This window comes from Pectinophora gossypiella, chromosome 16 (genome assembly GCF_024362695.1).
Source record: "Pectinophora gossypiella chromosome 16, ilPecGoss1.1, whole genome shotgun sequence".
Lineage (NCBI taxonomy): Eukaryota > Metazoa > Arthropoda > Insecta > Lepidoptera > Gelechiidae > Pectinophora > Pectinophora gossypiella.
In genome coordinates, this window is record NC_065419.1 from 15,038,141 (window position 1) to 15,059,161 (window position 21,021).

At 39.3% G+C, this 21,021-nt stretch overlaps 2 protein-coding genes across 6 annotated transcripts in view; both read left to right on the top strand.

Annotated features, from left to right (window-relative positions):
- LOC126373831 (inositol polyphosphate multikinase) overlaps window positions 1-21,021 on the top strand; it is a 24,479-nt gene continuing 3,458 nt past the window's right edge. The window contains exons 1-2 of one of the 4 annotated variants that reach the window (XM_050020168.1): window positions 1-117; window positions 19,924-19,997. In XM_050020168.1, the coding sequence (XP_049876125.1) occupies window positions 19,935-19,997 (63 nt within the window). In that variant the 5' untranslated portion in view covers window positions 1-117; window positions 19,924-19,934. Of the gene's footprint in view, window positions 118-17,189; window positions 17,440-18,315; window positions 18,444-18,670; window positions 18,821-19,923; window positions 19,998-21,021 lie in introns of those variants that run through there. The other 3 variants (XM_050020169.1, XM_050020170.1, XM_050020166.1) reach the window with 3 other exon arrangements.
- Window positions 162-14,839, top strand: LOC126373864 (probable 3-hydroxyacyl-CoA dehydrogenase B0272.3). 2 transcript variants are annotated; one of them, XM_050020214.1, is made up of 5 exons: window positions 162-410; window positions 788-1,060; window positions 2,251-2,336; window positions 7,022-7,236; window positions 14,414-14,839. In XM_050020214.1, exons 1-5 carry the CDS (start codon window positions 300-302, stop codon window positions 14,650-14,652), a joined length of 924 nt encoding a protein of 307 aa, XP_049876171.1. In that variant the 5' UTR covers window positions 162-299; the 3' UTR covers window positions 14,653-14,839. The 2 variants fall into 2 exon arrangements, with proteins under 2 accessions (XP_049876171.1, XP_049876170.1); XM_050020213.1 differs by lacking the exon at window positions 14,414-14,839 and adding an exon at window positions 12,546-12,941 and having other exon boundaries at window positions 170-410.

The following is a 21,021-nucleotide window of genomic DNA, read 5'->3' on the forward strand; positions in this document are numbered from 1 at the left end:
ACTTGAATATATTTATTTATTACAAATTCCTTCTTATCTAGTTTATATTGTTTATCTTATTGTGCTCAAAATGTGTTGCGTAACTATATCCGCGAGCTACATATCCATTTATGACAGGTGAGTTAAGTTATCACAACAATAAATAAAAGTCTTCAAGTCTTAGTTTTTATCATGAATTATCAGTTTGTGGCTTGTGCACCGCGTACCGGTTGTTCGCGGGGTACAACTAGCGGGAATTGTTTACCGACCGCCGCTCACTTCATTTCGCCACCGGCTTTCTCTGAGTGAAATCGTACGTCATGAACAAACTAGTCGGGATTACTAGGAACTTTTCTAGTTCTGCAACACAAAATGCGATCAAAACAGTCACTGTGATCGGTGGCGGGCTTATGGGCTCGGGAATTGCGCAGGTAAGTTGTTTTTCAAAATGTTATGCTGTCTCATGCTTAATTTATGATTATGTATATGCATTCGTTTGTTGAACTTTAACTAATTGTAATACATTTATCAATTGTATTCTGTAGGCAAATAAACCAATATTTAACTTTTATGACATCAGAATTTTTATTATTGTTGTAAATGATATATTAATACATTTATTTACAATTTAATTATGTAGGATTGATAATTTTGAAAATGTAAGGAATTCTACCTCACTTATCTTGCTTATTTATCCTTTTTAAGCCTAAAGTGTAGAAAGAGGTGAACCCTTGCCTCATCAGGCACTCACCCTTCTTTACCTGTTCTTTACTTAAGTTATGTTTGAACTTTTATGACTATCATCAAGGTTGCAGCACAAGCCGGCCAGAATGTGGTCCTCATAGACGCATACCCTGAACAGCTGGAGAAAGCCCAGAAGTCCATCCAGGGTAACTTGACTCGTGTGGCTAAGAAGCAGTATAAAGATGACACTGGCAAGATCGAAAGCTTTGTTAAGGAGTCCTTCGGTAGGATCCAGATGTCAACAAAGGTGGAGGATGGTGTTAAGTCTGACCTGATTGTCGAGGCCATTGTAGAAAAGCTTGATGTCAAGCAAGAACTGTTTAATAAGCTAGATCAGGTGGGTTTTGTTTGATGTATCTATTAGTTTTTCTATAACTGCACATATAAACAAACACCCACACCTGGCCACCCATGTTTAAAAACCCACATACTTACACACACACACACCACAACTCTTAACTACACATAGATTTAATTGCACATATAGATTCTTTATATGAACTTATATTATTTAAAATATAAGTTAATTAAAAAACGATTAAAGATAAAGTAACTAATAAAGAAGCCATTTTCTTCAAGTACAATAACATCAATTCTACAAATGCAGTATTTTAACTTTAATAATCTTAGGTTGATATTTTGTTTTAAAGAAGAACAATTAGGCAATTTTATGAAATGTTACAAGGTAATAATTTAGCATACTGTAATATAATAATATCTCAATTCTTATCTGTCTGTCCCACCCATAGAATAGTTATCTCGCATTTCAGATATAATAAGTCTTATGTGTATGATGTAAAATAACTGTCATATAAAAACCTACTAAAAATACCTACCTACCTACTAAAAAAATGCTGCTCAACCCATTAGGGATTTTGGGCGTGAGTTGGCTGGAGTAAACCAGGGTTTCTTTTTTATTTATTTATAAACAAAATTACACACATATACACTTTAATACCATCGCCAAACTACAACCGTAGTTTGTTGGCGTCGCGCTCATTGTCTAATTTTGTTTACCAGCATTTACAACAACTACCCTCCACCCTCTAAAATACTAAAAATTGACTTATATATACCACATATAATTAACTTACTAAAACTTAACTAAACTCATCATTTAAAACTACACACACACAGTTTTTTAAACTTTTTGCAGCCACAGACCACTAATACAATTTAAAAAATTCAACAGACCCCATATCATATTTTAAGGAAGAAACTCTTTTATTTGCACAAATCTTTTTATTGATTTTACTTACACTTAGGCACTAATACTTGATTAGGTAAATGACAGCATTTTGAGAGATATTAAATTGTTCAATTGTCTTCATCAAGGTACATAAGCTGCTGCAGACCCCCGTTATATATTACGACAAATTATATTTTGATGATTTTTGGCTCTGGCAACGCCGAAAAGAATTACACGTATTATGAATATGACTGAACTGATACCTTACCACAGCAAGATGCCTAACTATTGTTAATTAATATGTTCACACCTAAAATTCTGTGATAACTTGTTGCTAGTTGGCGCCTGCGCACACCATCCTGGCCACGAACACCTCCTCTATCTCTATCAACGAGATTGGTGCCGGGATCAAACGCAAGGACAGGTGAACATTTTACTCTTATTTAGAATCCCTGGAACTTGAATTATAACGTTCGTAAGGAAGAGCAAAAGAAAAAGAAGTCGGTCGAATATTCGGTTCGATAATAGTCAACCCGAATAATATTCGGTATTCCGTTAAATTCCTATTTGGCGAATCTCCAGTACATCACATTTAATCAAAAGTATATTAAGAAAATACATAAATATGGCCTTAATTTAAATGGTGGGCCTCAATTTATAACCTGATCTATGCACCACTATTATATTACTACTATTTCTATTACTATGATTTATGTATCTACATTACAATAACATCAGTATTTTATAAGCAGTACTTAAATAACTATATAACTGCCTATTACATTTTATATTACTTTTCTACAACTAGTCACAGACTATTGATTCTATTTGATTTCTTTACTAATGTGCAACTATCTCTATTTCATGTTAATAACTTGCTATTGAATTTATTGATCTCATTATCTCAACACTTACATAATTTACACGCATATACACATCCCATCACTCACATCACACAACCTTTCTGTACAATAAACACATTTGGTCTCACACATACAAAAATACACATCATGTTACACACACATTCATATTTATACTTTCTACCATATACAAAGCCTACTAAAGTATATTTATATACAATTAAGTACCACACTATTCTTGTCTTACCGATAAATCTTTCTAAATACATCTTTGTAATTAAGCATAAAATTCGCGATGACAAATGACATTGTCCAAGACTTAGATGAAGTCTCTATATCTATGTCAAAATACTGTGATCCAGAGCAATGTATAAAAATAATTAAGCAACCCGAAAAGAACCTTAATATTATCACCCAAAATATACGAAGTATATCGGCAAATATAACGGATTTCAGTATACTTTTAGATAGAATAAAAATACAATGTGACATTGTAGTTTTTACGGAATGTTGGCTTGCCCATAATCCAATTATTGCACCCTTAGCAAACTATATAACATACTCCTCTACAAACCCACATAACAAAAATGATGGGGTCACCATATACATAAATAATAACCTAACTAATGTCTCAGTAACTGAACCACCTGCGATGATGGACTCTAGTAGTCTTTTGATTAAGATGGGAACGGACACTGCTATACTCGCAATTTACCGTCCAGATGCCTTTAAAAATGCTGAAAACTTTCTACGCTCACTAAATATAGTTCTCTCAGAACTTAATACATTTAAAAATATAATTTTAACTGGAGACATCAATATTGACATTTGTTCTGATAACCGTCACCCTTATTCCGAAGACTATCTTACTATCATGGCTGCGCACGGATTGCTTCCAACTCACACTCTTCCAACCCACCATCTAACATGCCTCGATCATTTCTTCCTGAAATCAAGTTACAGAGCATATACATTAATACTACAATCACCAATCACAGATCATAACACAATCATTTTGTCACTATTAACAACTAAATCACTGACGCCCCCAAAACACATGACCAAAATTGACTACGCCGGGGTCCATAGTGACATGAATAAAATAGATCTATCACCTGTCCTTACGGCGTCAGATCCTAATCTTGCCGCGAGTACCATGGTCAACATGCTAAGTCACACTCTAATTGAAAACTCAGTCGTAAAAACCATTCCACGACGTTGTAGAATTATTAAGCCCTGGATCACACCAGGCTTATTAAGGTGTATTAGAAACAGAGACAACCTCTATAAAAAATGTAAACGATCACCCCATAACGAAATCCTTAAGATAAGCTTTAAACGATACCGGAACTTCTGCAATGCTCTGCTTAAGAAAGTAAAGAGAACCTTCCAGCAAAATAAACTGCGGGCGGCAGGGTCAAATAGCAAAAAGCTCTGGGAGACAATTAAAGACATTGCATATTTAAATAAAGGAAAAGTTTGTTCGCGGGAATTACTTCTCTGTAAAACATCATCTCAAGATTCAATCAATCACGTAAACTCTTTTTTCACCGGTGTCGGGAAAAACCTTGCGGAAAATATTATTAGAACTCGTTACAATGGTGCAAATAAATCACCTTCTTATTCTGTGGTTGACTCGTTTGTCCTTCTTCCAACCGATGAAGATGAAGTAGAGCGTGTTATTATATCTCTTAGAGACGATTGTGCAGTAGGATGCGACGGTATTTCCACTAAGTTTGTTAAAATGTACAGAAATATAATTATCCCACCTCTAACACATATTTGTAATCTATCACTTTCAACAGGTATATTTCCAACTGTCTTTAAAAAAGGTTTAATACATCCAATATTCAAGGGTGGAGACCGAGATCGTGTAACGAATTATCGCCCAATATCAGTATTGCCAGTGTTATCTAAAGTTTTGGAGCGTTTAATAAACACCCGCCTCATAAATTATCTTGAAAATAAAGACCTTCTTAGTAATAAGCAGTTCGGATTCCGTACTGGAAAGTCTACTGCTCAAGCTGTACACCAACTGACTAATAAAATTGTTCTTAGTTTGGATGAGGGAAGAAAATGTCTTGCTATATTCCTGGATCTAGCCAAGGCATTTGACACGGTGTCATTTCCATTACTTATAAAAAAATTAGAAAATCTAGGTATTCGTGGAACCCCGCTGAAACTCTTTCAGAATTACCTGACAGGTCGGGTCCAGTGCGTTACTATTGAAGGTCACACAAGCTCAAACCTTCAGGTCGAATACGGCGTACCCCAAGGTAGTATTCTGGGTCCCAGTCTCTTCCTAACTTACATTAACGACCTGTGTCAATTACATCTTGACAATGGGGAACTGTTTTCTTTTGCCGACGACACTGTTTTACTTTTCACGGGGAACTCGTGGAAGGAAGTGTATGATTCAGCCCAAAACGGGTTCAATTTAGTGTCTGATTGGTTGAACCAAAACCTGCTCACCTTAAATGTAGACAAAACAAAGCATATGATTTTTACTTTGCGTAATAAACATCTTCCTGACCCGGCAATATTTACCATCGCTGCACACTCCACTCAAATCCCTCATACTTCACCTTGTAATTGTCCTAAAATAGAAAGAACTAATAGCATTAAATACCTCGGAGTCCTTATAGATAGCAACCTCACTTTTAACTCACACATTAGCCTCATATCAAATAGAGTCCGTAAATTAATATTTGTATTTAAACATTTAAGACATGTAGCAGACCCTCCAACTTTAAAAATGGTTTACATAGCACTTTGTCAATCAATACTTATTTATTGCATCACTACATGGGGCGGTGCACCAAAAACCATTTTCAAATCTGTAGAACGTGCACAAAGGGCACTGTTAAAAGTAGCTACATTCAAACCTATGCTATTTTCCACCTCTCTACTCTATGAGGTATGTGACGTACTTACCGTCCGACAACTGTTCATTCTTCATACTATACTTATGCAACACTCCCAGACTCCCGTTGACATCGACGTTACATATACAAGGCGTAACCACTTAGTCGCAAAATCTTCCTTCTTCAATACCAGTTGTAGCCATAGATTCTTCTGCTTTTTGGGTCCCTTTCTGTACAACACGCTTCAACGTAATCTTTCCATTCACTCCCAATCAACACTACTTTGCAAAAAGGCTGTTACCAAATGGTTACAAGGACTATCATACGATGACACGGAGAATTTACTTAAACCTGTTGGTTGATTATCTTTAGTAAACATAATAATATTCAAGAAGATACACCTCACACAACACACACACACACACACACACTCACACACACACACTCACACACACACACACACACACACACACACACACACACACACGCACATAGCAAGTTGCATTTTACCTTAACTATTAATTATTATTTTCTCTTTTTATTGATAACTTGATATCGTTCAAATTTTAAATATTATAACAATATTCATTGTCAGCACCCTCACTTTTGGCTTTTGCATACAACTTTTGGATGGTAGCTGGTATCCTTAGCTCAGTTTTAAAAACTTTTAGGGATAACAGCCGACTCATATCAATTATGTTCACAGCCTGTAACTACACATTTATAAATGTAAACAAATATTGTCATATATTTAAGGCTTTAATGGTACGAAATAAAGATATATTAAAGATATATATCATATAACAACACACAGGAAAGGCCTAAAACTAACAACCAGATAGTAAATAAAGAAGAAAGTAAAGTTTATTAGAATCCACAAAAAGACAAGTACAGTAACAATTGACTACAGCATAAGAGAACAGCATCTCTTTGTGGAGGACCGATGCCTATACTAGGTGGAAACCTGTATAATTATTATAGGTCATCGGGCCCCAAAAGAAACAGCAAAACAAACAACAGAAAGAAGCGAAAGTTGTGTGTCAGGATCGTAGTAGGTGTCCATTCCATGTTCTCTGCCTACCCCAACGGGAAATAGACGGTATCTTATCTATATAGGTATATAAAACGCTGACACCACTTTCCCTGTCAATCTGTTCCAAGTTTCCACCACTATATTAAAATAAAATAAAAAATAGCTTTTATTCACCGAGATTATTACATAGTTTAACTTAATTATGTATATGTTTATTTATTTGTCCGGCTGTCCTAGGACATACGCCTCCTCCTTATTGCGCCACACCTGCCTGTCGCCTGTTGACCTTCTCCAACCTTGTGGTAGATCGTGTTCCCACCACTATATTAGCAAATGTTATATCACATTCAAGGTACGGTGGTCTCCATTTCTTCAACCCGGTGCCGGTGATGCGCCTGCTAGAGGTGATCAAGGGTGACCACATCTCCGAAGAGACGTACCAAGCGATGATGGCGTGGGGCAAGTCTGTTGGCAAGACTTGCATCACCTGCAAGGATACCCCTGGCTTCGTGGTCAACAGGCTGCTCGGCCCATACAGTGCTGAGGCGCTCAGGATGTATGAGAGAGGCAAGTAGTTTTACCCAGGGAAATACACCGGAAATACACAGTGGGATTCCCTGTCCTTCTCCTAGTTGGAGGATACAAAACCCCGAAACGTCCTTCCCCAGTAGTTGTGGGTGATTTGGGATCGCATTGGCGGCGTCCACAGCACTCCCTGCTATGCCCCGTCGTGAGTGTACATCCATGTTCTGGGTTTTCTGCGTGCACTATAGGAGTTTGAATGTCTATCCAGAACTTTTCTGACAGATGCTCTTATCAAACATTTGTCCATGAAAGGTTTTCAGAGATTCATTGGCAAAACAGCGCCAAGAGTATTTTTGAGTGTGAGGTTCAGGTGGATTACCGATCTCAGCAGCCCAGCCGTCAGGGTTATTATTGAGTCTCAGTAAATAGAAACCAAGACCAATGGCTTAACATCCCTTTCGAACCACGGATCATCTTACTTTCGAACGATCGGGTGATCAACCTGAATGTCCCCACCGGGATTCGGATCCGGGACCCCCAACGCTCAACCACTGGACCATGAAAGCCATTAACCTGTTACTATTTTCGTGTATTGGGAATCGTAGTCCTGATGTTCTGGATAGTGTTCTTGATGGTATTGTGTATGATGGTGGCTCAGATTCAAACGGCAAATGGCTCGGTGTAAAACAATTATATTTTCTTTAAATTATTAAATACAAAACAAAAGTTATAGTCAAGCGGACAAGTTACAACATGTTGCGTTGCGCGTTCAAAAGTTGCTCTCTATATAATGTCAAACCGCGAACGTTCAGAAACATGATACTTTAAAAGGAACGTTCGGAAATTAACAAAATAATTATTACGTCATGAATATTCAAAATTAACTTAATAATAATTAAAATTATAACGAAAGATAAATATCTTATGTAAATAAATCGTGAGCGTAATTCGCCACACCACCCCCCCACGGAGAGAGACAAGTTAGTCTCTGAACAACTTAAATTTAACACGTCTACCAGATCGTGTGGTATAAGGCACAGGCTCTGGAGAACCAGGAGGAGAAGGTGGAGAAGGAATCGGCGGAACCGTGGTCGTAGGTGTTGGCTGAGCTGCAGGCGTGGGAGTCAGCTGAACGGTAGGTGCAGGAGAGTCTGCAGATGCAGCAGGTGATGGCGCGACTAATTCGCTGGAAACGTCGGGCAGTATAAAAGCGGGTTTTACTCGATCAACGCTCACCGTAACGTTTTTGCCCTTGAATAAGATCGTCAAGGTTTTCCCATCAGTGGCCCTATCAATTACTTGATGAGGACCAGTGTAGGGCGCTTGAAATGGGCGACGAACGGCGTCTTCACGAAGATAAACGTGAGAAAACGTAGCTAGGTCTTTGAATGTGAACGAGGTCTTTTCACCATGCCGAGAAGCCGGGACAGGTCGAATGTTCGACATATGTCGCCGTAGTGATACGACAAAGTCAGCGGGGTCGTTTAAACTACCAGAGCTGGGTGATGAGACCAAGAGTTCGCCGGGAAGGCGCAGTGTTTCGCCATACAACATTTCAGCGACGGAAGAACGTAAATCCTCTTTAAAAGCAGTACGCATCCCCAACAGTACGAGAGGCAGAGAGCTTAACCATTCGCCACCATGGCACATGATAGCAGCTTTCAACTGCCGGTGGACACGCTCGATCATGCCATTCGCTTGTGGATGGTAAGAGGTGGTTCTGATACGCTTCGTGGCAAAAATGTGCATCAAACGTCGGAACAGATCAGACTCAAACTGAGTACCTTGATCTGTTGTGATCATTGTAGGCACGCCGAAGCGAGAGATCCACTCTCTCACGAGTGTTTCTGCTACCTCTTCCGCCGTAATAGTCTGCATAGGCCAGACTTCAGGCCACCTGGAAACTCTATCGATTGCGGTTAAGCAATAGCGATAACCTTTGCAGGGGGGCAGAGGTCCAATAATGTCTATGTGGACATGCATGAAGCGGCCGGTAGGGGTATCGAAGGTGCTAAGTGGAGCAGTGTTGTGCCTCGTCACTTTGCTGCGTTGACACGCATCACAAGTGCGAGCCCACTCCCTACAGTCTTTGTTAATAGACGGCCAAACGTAGCGATCAGTCACCAGGCGAGTCGTGGCTCGAATGCCGGGGTGGCTAAGACTGTGTAATTTGTTAAAAATTACGCGGCGCAAATCTGGAGGGACGTAGGGACGAGGCTTGCCGGTCGAAGTGTCGCAGAGTAAGGAAATGCCCGTGCCAGGGACGCTAACTTTGGATAGCATAAGGCTGGAATTATCCAGTAGTTGGGTCAACTCCTCGTCTGCTTCCTGAGACCGAGCAAGAGCTTCGTACTCTTGTTCCAGAGAAATCGCGTCTACTCGAGACATAGCATCCGCGACAACGTTGTCCTCGCCTTTTATGTACTTAATGTCAGTTGTAAATTGACTTATAAAAGACAATTGGTTGAGTTGTGCTGGTGGGAGTCTTTCGCGGCGTTGTAGGAAAGCGTAGAGCAACGGCTTGTGGTCCGTGAAGATGGTCACGTGTTGGACCTCAAGGATATGCCGAAAATGTTGTACGCTTTCGTACACTGCCAAGAGTTCCCGATAGTACGCAGGCCACTCAGACTGACGAGGGGTCAGCTTTCTGCTGAAGAATGCAAGGGGGAACCACTGTCCATCGATGAACTGCTGTAAACAAGAGCCAATGTGCACACTTGACGCGTCGGTAAATAAACCGAGAGGCGCATCGTCAATAGTGTGATGTAGCAATGTTGCATCGGATAAGCTCCTCTTGCCCTCCTCGAACTTCTGCAATAGCTCGGGCGTCCAGGGATATGGTTTGGAACCCTTGCTGTGAGTAGCAGCCAAAGCATCTATGAGCGGGGCCTGGAACTGTGCAGCATGAGGAATGAAACGGCGATAATAATTTAACATGCCGAGGAATCTCCGCATCCCTTGCACTGTTTCAGGGGGTGTAAAATCCAGAAGGGCTTGAATGCGATCCTGAGGTGGCCGAGTACCTTCAGCATTAATAAGGTAGCCGAGAAAGGTAACCTCACTGGCTCCAAGGACGCACTTAGACGGGTTGACAACAACGCCGTAATCGTGAAGCCTCTGAAATAAAGCTCTGAGATGTTGCGCGTGTTCGGCGGGACTCTTAGAAAACACCAGAATGTCATCGACGTAGGCGAAGCAGAAAGTGAAGCCACGTACCACCTCGTCGATAAAGCGCTGGAATGTTTGTCCAGCATTGCGTAGCCCGAACGTCATATAGGGGAACTCAAAAAGTCCAAATGGCGTGATGATAGCAGTCTTGCCAATGTCATCGCCGTGAACAGGGATCTGTTGGTAAGCTTTGACCAGGTCCACAGTGCTAAACACCGTGCAACCCGCCAAGTTTTGTGAGAAGTCCCCGATATGACGGACGGGATACCTGTCCGGGATAGTGCGCGCGTTAAGGACACGGTAGTCGCCACAGGGGCGCCATGTCGAATCCTTTTTGGGCGCTAAGTGCAGAGGTGAAGACCATGCGCTTTTGGACGGCCTCGCGGTACCGCATCGCACCATGTCCTCAAACTCCTTCTTGGCAGCGGCCAGTTTTTGAAGAGCTAACCGGCGAGGGCGGCATGATACGGGAGGACCATCTGTAGTTTTAATGTGGTGGACAGTACTGTGCTTAGTGATTCTAGGCAAGCCAGGAGGTCGTGTAACGTCTGGAAACTCTGCGAGAATTGCTGAATAAATAGAGCTTCCAGCATCTACAGCTCTGACACTCGGTTGTTCAACGTCGATTGAAGAGACCGCAGAACACAAGCCAGTAGTGTTGTCCATATCAGAAGGTTGCGTGTTCAAATCACGTCGGGGTCACCAATTTCGTGTATTGGGAATCGTAGTCCTGATGTTCTGGATAGTGTTCTTGATGGTATTGTGTATGATGGTGGCTCAGATTCAAACGGCAAATGGCTCGGTGTAAAACAATTATATTTTCTTTAAATTATTAAATACAAAACAAAAGTTATAGTCAAGCGGACAAGTTACAACATGTTGCGTTGCGCGTTCAAAAGTTGCTCTCTATATAATGTCAAACCGCGAACGTTCAGAAACATGATACTTTAAAAGGAACGTTCGGAAATTAACAAAATAATATTATTACGTCATGAATATTCAAAATTAACTTAATAATAATTAAAATTATAACGAAAGATAAATATCTTATGTAAATAAATCGTGAGCGTAATTCGCCACACTATGATGAATCTATAGGTAATTGGTAGTTTGCGCTTAGGGTAAAGCGTGTGAGTTATCTGTAGTGCGGCCGCATTTTAACAGCCCTCGTCTTCCAAAAACAAAATATCTCTAAAATACATACTGTTTCTTTTGTCTCAAAAATATTTAATAAATATTAAATATACTAGTATTAAATATAAATCTATTTATCTTGGGTGCATGTGGTGCGTGTTGCCTTTAAAATTATGTAAGTATTTTATTTTTCTCCAGTTTTGTATTATGTTCATGCTTGCAATACCTTCTCTTCATCATAATATTTCTCGTTAACTAAAGAGTCCGAAGATAATATTCTTGTCTTTTACGCGATTTTACCATAGCTACAGACCGCATATCTTACAAGAATCCACAAAGTAGTGTGACTAGGGATCGACGATCCATCGGTGTTTGAAGTTGTATATATGCGTCGCGCTGTGTAAACATCGATAGCGCATTTCAGGACTGCATTATTGAATGGTGGCGCCATCTGTTGCATTTGGGTGGAACTAGCTGGTCTACTAGATGGGTCCGCCACAAGTATCTACAAGTATATAACATAACATAGCATCACACCTGTATCCCCGATGGGGTAGGCAGAGGGGTATAGTACACAAGTATATCTATAATATTAAATATCGAAACGAAAGCGAAAGTGGTGTCGGTCAGGATCGTAGCAAGTGGAATTCGGTGGTCTCTGCCTACACCAATGGGAAATAGGCGTGATAAATATGACCTCTATCCAAAGTTTGCCTGGAAGAGAATGCTTACTTACTAACATTGATTGATTTATCAATTAAGGTGTTTGGTCACGAGTACTAATATGTATACACTTTGAAACCCTGTCACATTTACTTTTTTGACAAATTGAACCGTAAGTCTCATTAAATGTCAAATATGATAGTGCGACAGGGTTCTAAAGTGGATATTGCTCTTGATATTGCTTATGACTGTACTTTTTCATTCTCTTTTGTTTTTGAATTCTACAGTTATGTATTATAATACAGGTATATCACACACAGGAAATACAAGTATGCATACAATACCTATACTATAACTTTTGTAACACCAAATTATTTATTTGACAGGAGACGCGTCAAAAGAAGACATAGATATTGGCATGAAGTTGGGCGCGGGGTACCCTATGGGCCCGTTCGAGTTGGCCGACTACACTGGACTGGACACGAACAAATTCGCCCTACAAGTGATGTACGAGAAGACTGGCAACCCAGTGTTTAAGCCAATCCCACTTCTGGACAGAATGGTGGCCGAAGGAAAGCTGGGAATCAAGTCCGGAGAGGGATTCTATAAATATAACAAAAAGTAAAGCTTAACCCCTTGTCTGCCACAATAGTTTTAAATTGTGCCTGGTCGAGGTCTGCGTTCCGACGGACAAAAGATTAAAAGTCAAATTGTATTTTCGAATTTATTTTCATACATGACATAATAAATAATAAATGTATTTTTATAACAATGTTACAAGATGTTGGTTTTTTTTTGTTTTTTTGGCATGACGCGGTTTGCGTAGAGATGTTTCTTTCCTTTACTGAATACAAGGCTGTATACGAGTATTCTTTTGCTTGGTTCGAGTGTTTGTGTAAGCGATGACTGAAAATATAAAACACAATAAATTTAAAAAAAAAACATTAGAATATGTCCTCTAGAGGGCCTCACATTGAATTTAGCGTGACATAACCTAGCCTTTAATCACAGGACAATAAAGCTTCTAGTGACACCTCCTTTGTTAAATTTTGATACGCGTTTTTGAAGTTAGGTGGCAACACTGCCGTGCATAAGTTAAAATGCCGTTATCTACAAAAATCACATTTCGATAATATGTTTTACACGTATATACATAGCGATCAAACGCATAACCCTCTTTTTCTGCTTCCCCGCAGTCGGCTAAATAGTATAGGCTCAAAAATATTGCAGTATACGCTCTTAATCTCTATTTTCTACGCAAACATGTTTACCTATCGATCATTTTCAAAAAAATATCTAAAAGGCATTCCCCGAACTTTAGATAGTATAAGTATGATTAAATTTTATCACCACAAAGCAACAATAATTATTGTTGATAACATTCAAAATCAGATTGATAGCAAATGGAACATTAAAAAAAAGTATATGCATTAGTAATACGTCTCAAATTATACGTTAAAAATGAGGCATAAAAATTATAAAAGGTATTATTAGAGTACGAAGGAAGTCCCGCGGATTAAATGGATCAAAATGACAAGTCAATGTAGGTAATGATTCTACGCGTTTGCTGCGTTGCCAGCTCCGCGACTGCGGAAATTTTTTCGTGACGCGGAGTAATTAGTTTATGACATTTTCGGTTATATGCCCGAACATAAAACTGGGGGGTATTAACTGGTTGTAGTAAGCAAGTAGCATGAACCTTTTTATTTTTTTATTTAGTATCTTTCGCCTCTTCCACTTTCATCAAAACTTCGCGTCTCGAGCGCTCGCTAGTTTAGAGTAATCTTGACCTAGCCTATTGAATCCGGAATTAACACACCTCTGCCGTAGAATAAGGAATAATACTACGTGTTCCTATACCTCCTCCCGGCCCCCCTCCGGCGATCTAGTTTTACCTCACCCCCGCTCGGTTTCACTTTAGTCTTCAATCGTGAGGGATGCGCGCGTACCATTGCTTTTAATTTATAACTAGAATTTGGACTACGACGTTCTTTCGTCTGATTCGAATATTTGTTCATTTATTCACTGATTCACCTATTTACTCTAAAAAAATATACTTGCGTAAATTGTACATAGTCATAGTTAAACCGGTCAAATTAAGTATTGTATAGTAGGCAGCCCTGATGCGTCTGGCGTCACGCACACACTTACATGTGTATGATAACGTCAATGTGTATTGTCTGTGTAAAACAAGGTTTGTGTGCCTCTGCTTTAAAAAAAGGAGTTTCACTATCTTCTAACTTCACTCTTTCAGGCGACGCGTCGGCCCGAGACATCGACATTGCAATGAAGTTAGGCGCGGGCTACCCAATGGGTCCTCTAGAACTGGCTGATTTCACGGGTTTGGATACCAAGAAGTTAATCCTAGAGGTTATGTTAGAGAAGACAGGAAACCCAATGTTCAGGCCTATACAATTGCTGGACAAATTAGTCAGTGAGGGGAAACTCGGCAGAAAGAGCGGGCAAGGCATATATAAGTATGAAACTAAATAAAGATTACAAATATTTATAAATACATAAGATACGACACGGGAGAGAAAATAGAAGTAAATAGAGGCAGGTGAAGACCAAGAAGAAAGATGGAACAATTAAAGCTGTGGCAAATCTTATAAAGAAGTTTTAGAATATGCTCCGCCCACAAGAGCGTGACCTCTAACATTATTCCAAAGCATTTTTCAATTTTATTTTTTTATTAGGTCCTATTACGAGGGGAGGTCAAAAAGTTCGCGGAATGGAGGGGTTGGAGGGGGTTGGTTTGCTCGTACAGGTAGCCGCTAGTTGCACACCTCATTAACAGTATATGTACCAAGTTTGAAGCAAATCGGGTCATTAACGTTTGAACTATCGACCAGCAAACAAGTGAATCGGGAAGAACTCAGCGAATATGGAGAAAATTGAACACCGCGCCGTCATTAAGTTCCTCACCAAGCAAGGAAAATCCGCTCAGACGATTTTTCAAGAGCTGTTAGCAGTTTACGCGGACTCTGCCCCTGGTAAAACCATGGTTTACAAGTGGCATAGTCTTTTCAAGCAAGGAAGAGAGTCGATTGAAGATGACCCCCGCTCCGGACGGCCCATTGAGGCCACCACACCGGAAATCATCGAAAAAGTAGAGAAACTTGTATTAGAAGATACCCGCTTGAAGAAGAAGCAGCTTGCAGCAATGGTCGGTGTATCCGAAACAAGTATTTTAAATATCCTACATCAACATCTTGGGATGACTAAGGTCAGCGCAAGATGGGTTCCAAGAATGCTCACGCCACTTCAAAAAAGCGAGCGTGTCGAGTGTTCTCGTCAGTTTTTAGAGCTCTGTGGAGAGAATAAGGAAGAAGTTATGGCCCGGATTGTTACTGGAGATGAAACCTGGGTTCACCACTATGAACCTGAGTCGAAGCAAGAGTCGATGCAGTGGCATAAAAAAGGCACACCTCCTCCAAAGAAGTTTAAGGTGTCACAATCGGCCGGAAAGATCATGGCCACTATTTTTTGGGATACAGAAGGTATTTTGCTGATTGATTATAAAGATCGTGGTGTGACTATAACGGGACATTACTACGCTTCTTTACTGGATAGATTGAAAGAGGCTATCAAGGAAAAAAGAAGAGGAAAGCTGTCAAGAGGTGTGCTCCTTTTGCACGACAACGCACCCGTCCACACGTGCCATGTTGCGACGGCTGCCATTCACCGATGCGGGTTCGAAAAATTAAACCACCCGCCTTACAGTCCAGACGTGGCCCACAGCGATTATTATTTGTTCCCAAAAATGAAAAAGGAACTGCGTGGACGAAAATTTGGCGATGATGAAGAAGTCAAGTCTGCAATTTCGGCCTATTTTGACAGCAAAGAGAAATCTTTTTTTTATGATGGAATAAACAAATTATTTGATAGATCCGGAAAATGTGTTAAGGTTAAGGGAGAATATATTGAAAAGGAAAAATAGTTTCGTGTTTAATTTCGACCCCCTTCCCCCTCATTCCGCGAACTTTTTGACCTCCCCTCGTATGTATAAAGAATCAAAAGACAATAAATGAATAGATTCATATTATTATAGTTTTACTTGTTACTTAACATAATTCTGCGTAGTTTATTTTCTTACATATCTATATCATTCAGTAACTATAGGTGCAGGCAGGCATTTTTTTTTTTTTTTTTTTTTTTTTTTAACTGCAGAGATCTCCACTTTCGTTCTAAAAGCGGTTTTACAATGTAACACCACATTGGTATACCCGAAGGGGTTGGCTGGGGTTCTAAATCCAGTAGTTATCTCGTCCTACTTTGATAGAAGCTGCGGGTTCAAGTCCCGTCCGAGTCAGACTTTTTCGATTTAAGTTTAATATTATATTTTCAAAAAAAAAGAAAAAAGTTTTCATCTCGAGCTCCTCCTTGCTTCGGAAGGCACGTTAAGCCGTTGGTCCCGGCTGCATTAGCAGTCGTTAATAACCATCAATCCGCACTGGGCCCGCGTGAGGGTTTAAGGCCCGTTCTCCCTATCAATCCACAAGGAAGGCCCGTGCCCCAGCAGTGGGGACGTTAATGGGCTGATGGTGATGATGATGATTATATTTTCAACTGGAATGCAACTACTTATTTGTTGAATGACTCATGAATTCATATTTAATTAACACTCATCTACGCTGGATTGGAAGCGAATAATAAAGTTCAGCTGCTTATCTTCCCGGGCATGTCGTAAAATCCGACAGAGAGATTGTGTCAATTCTAACATGAAACACTACTGTACAATAGGCCGATCCCTTGTCACCATAAGATTCACCATATCCCTCTTAGGATTTTATATCAACAGTGGCTGAAAGTTGTCTTTTACTTGTGGCTTTGCCCACCCCATTAGGCTTTACAGGCGTGAGTTAATGTATATTGTAATTAAGACTCATAAAAACATTATTATATTTATTACAAGATGGTATTTTAAATTTTTATTTTCCTCAATAAAACTTTACTTGTAAAATATACCTTATATCTGTCGATAACACGACAAACTTGATTAGATAAATCATTGGTATAGCTACTCAATGTCCCGCTGTGCAAACAGTGTCTAGTGACAAATTATTTATTATTATCCTTTAATATAATACTAATAATATAACAGTCATTCATTCTGTGGTTTTGAACAGGAATTACACGTCGCCTGGCAGTGTACTTATAGTTCTAAATCGAGAGCAAATATTTTGTGAAAAACATTGCCAAATCTGGATTATATAACATAATTATTAGTTTGTCCGCGTAAAAAGTTTTTGGTTTTCTTCCTTGTGTTATATGTCAAAGGTAAATGTATTTTATTTTTATTTAAAATGAAGAAATTGGTAAATTATGTTGTAGCATAACATGCGACACGCTTACCTAATTAATTCCTAAATCAATTTTGATAAGGGACTTTCCAAGCTATGTTCCCCAAACATTATATCCCAGTATTCGTTACGATGTCACTTACACCCCATACAAGTACATACAGTAGCCATACAAGTAGGTATGGGTGTTAGTGACACTGTAACGAATACTGAAGGGTTTGATTCAGACCATGATTCTGAGTCGATATCAAGTGGAATTTCCTGTCGGAGAAGTCATGAAAATTTTAGAGCTTATTTAAATTATTTTCCGTTCCATACTTTTGCGACGGAAAATTCCACTTGATATCAACTCAGAATCATAGCCTGAATCATCCCTCAAAGTTTTCGTTACGATGTCACTAACACCCTGTATAGATCGCAATGTACAGATTTGCTTTTAATTTCATGGATAACAGGACATACCTAAGCAACTTTAATCTTTGTTTTTGGGTATACTAAATGGTGACCCTTGTTGTTACACCCAGGTACAACGCATCTTCCATCCATTAAAATTCTGTTTAAAAAAAAGTGAAGCAACATAATTATATATGTATCTGATCCATATATCAAGCAATAATTATTTTTATACTGGGTTTTAGTGACATCGTAACAAATACTCAGGGGGATGTTTCAGACATGATTCTGGGTTAATATCAAGTGGAATTTTCCGTCGCAAAATTCATGTTTTTTTTTTTATTTTTATTTAAATTACAACACCACAGAGCGCCATCTATATAATTTTTAAAGAACGTGGCCTGGAAATACCCTCATTTTATGGTTGCCTGAAATTGCCCTGAAACAATCGCTCTAAGCGAGATAAGGCTGCCATTAGCAATGTACCCGGTTAAGGCTTATTGTAACTCTTTCCTTTTAATTTTATTGTTATTAATTTGGTGCAACAAAGTATGTTTCAAACAGTCTACCCGGTAAGGGATTGAATAGGTACGTGTGTGAGTTTATAACTGTCTATAGGTCCAAAAATATGGTCAAAGTCAAGCGAAGGCAGGACAAGTCGCTAGTTAGTATTTATTTAACAAAATAGCTCAATGGAATTCGTCAGAATTTTGCGGTTTATTGTTTTCGTAAGTAAGAAAATATGTGTATAATGGGTACCTATACATGCATAGTATGTTGATCGATATGCGTTTGCGCTTACCCACAATTTACATTCTGATTCACAACAGTTAATCATGCTCTTGTAAATTGACGGGACGTATTCGGTAACATTTCGAAAAGGACGTACCTACCTACTTAGTAGTTTTTGTGGTCAATAAGCAATAGTAAAAAGTTCTGTGAATTTCTGTTTCATCATTTAAAAGGTGAGGTACCTATCTAAGTATAAAAAAAAATATAACTGCACAATTATCTTATTAACATACCCGTTTTGCTTTCTTTTTGTACCTAATTGTTTTGTGAAAATTTCAAATGATGTTGATGTGTGTGTGTGTGTGGTGATGATATGTCTTGTTTTTGTGTGTGGCGTCCTTTTGTAATAAATTATTTATTCTATTTTATTAAAATAGATATTACCACATAATTCGACTTTATTGAGTTAGAATTCATGTTTGGATCATGGATCGTGTGCGGTTAATGGATATAACATGGAACTTAAACATAGCCGGCGAATAGGGTCTGTTGTATCACGATGCTATGTGTTGGACGATCATGTATTTGTAGGATTAGATTCCCCCCCTACCGGGCTGGTTCGGTCCGATTTGCCTATCAGGGTGACTATCTCAATCATACGAGACTCTAAGCTACTTAATCCTTTTCAAATTCTGACATTGAGTTTTGTCCTCTTCTATCTAGGTGATTACCAAGCTCAGCAACCCTGGCATCAGGGTACGTCCCCACCGGGATTCGAACACTTCACACACATTCGAATTTGTTTATTTTCGTTAATCGATCCACTTCGTCTTCGTCACTGATAACTGGTTTATTTCAATGCAATCACTGTTTAATTATCAATAATATTATCGATTACATTTAATTCAATTGATGACCGTGGCATTTACCTATCAAAAAAGATCCATCAAAGTCAAATTCAAAAATAACTTTATTCAGTAGGTAACATAGTTACACTTTAATCGCCATTTTTTGCATAACGAACGTCTCATCCGCCTAAAACTACTTGCAGCTTCTCACAACCTGTATAGCAGAGGAAAAGAAGCTGCAAGAAAAACCTCGGTTTGACGAAATCTACCTCCATCATCAATTGAAGTCGAATTCACACTACTTATATTAATTATTTATTTACTTTTTCACGCCAAACCGCTGGACCAATTTGGATAAAAAATGTCACAGAAAAATACTTTCAAGGATATCCTAAAACACGACGTTTTATGACGAATAAGTCATGTTCTTAATAATTATTTTGCCAAAGTGAATCGCGGATGATTGATCGTATTTCTGTTGCCTCCAGGTTTCAACTAAATGAGTGATGCTTCCACCCAGCGCAAGACAAAGCCCGTGCGGCGTCAACGATCAATATACCAGGTAAACTCTAATGCAAATATCTTTATTCAATTGGTAAAAACGTTACACTTGGAATCGTCAACAGGGTAGTTTCCAACTAGAGGGTTAAAATGGCCACATCGAAGCAATTCATCTAAGAAAGCAATATTGCTATTTGACATTGCTTTTTTAGATGAATGGCTTCGATATGGACTTTTTAACCCCCCTGATTACCAGTACCGCATGGGCCATTCATCATGTCCTTACAATTTCGTACCAAAAGTGGCTGCAAGTTATCATCCCTTGGCTCTGCCCGTCACATTGGGGAATTTAGAGTCAACATGCGCGTTTTTTTTTGTGTAATAATGAATTAATAAAAAGCTGCTACTGCTATCTTCTTCAATCATGTGGATGGTGAGGTGGATTACCAAACTCATCAACCCTGGTGTCAGGGTTATTATTGAGACAAAGGCCCCTGATCGACTCATGTAACGACTACGTAATTACATCAGTAAGTAGTAACCGGGATCTTAAATAATTATGTAGTCGTTATAAATATTAACCATGTCAGGGGCCTTTGGCGGCTCAATAGTAACCCTGCACCAGGGTTGGTGAGGTCAATGATCTCACAACCCACACGAGAGAAGAAAACCGGGACCAACGGTTTAACGTGCCTTCCGAATAACGGATCTATCGGCGGTCATGCTAGGTATGAGAATTCTTTCAATCAGCGGTTGTCATGCCATAGAATAAGGAATAATACTACGTATGTATAGAACGGCAACTCTCCGCCCCCCACCAGTGGCTGAGCTAGGTTTACCACAACCCCCCCCCCCCCCCCCCCCCCTCGAACACAGTTTAGTCTTGAATCGTGAAGGCTGTACGCGGACCATTGTTCTAATTTTTTATCAGTTTAGTAAAAAAAAATGTTCGAATTTTGAAATTGAACGCCGATGTTCTTTCGTTTCAACATAATCAACACACAGTTGCGCGTGTTGATAATGTCAATAGTATGTAGTGTCTGTGTAAAACGAGGTTGTTTGTATGTGTCCGGGGTGTGGTTATG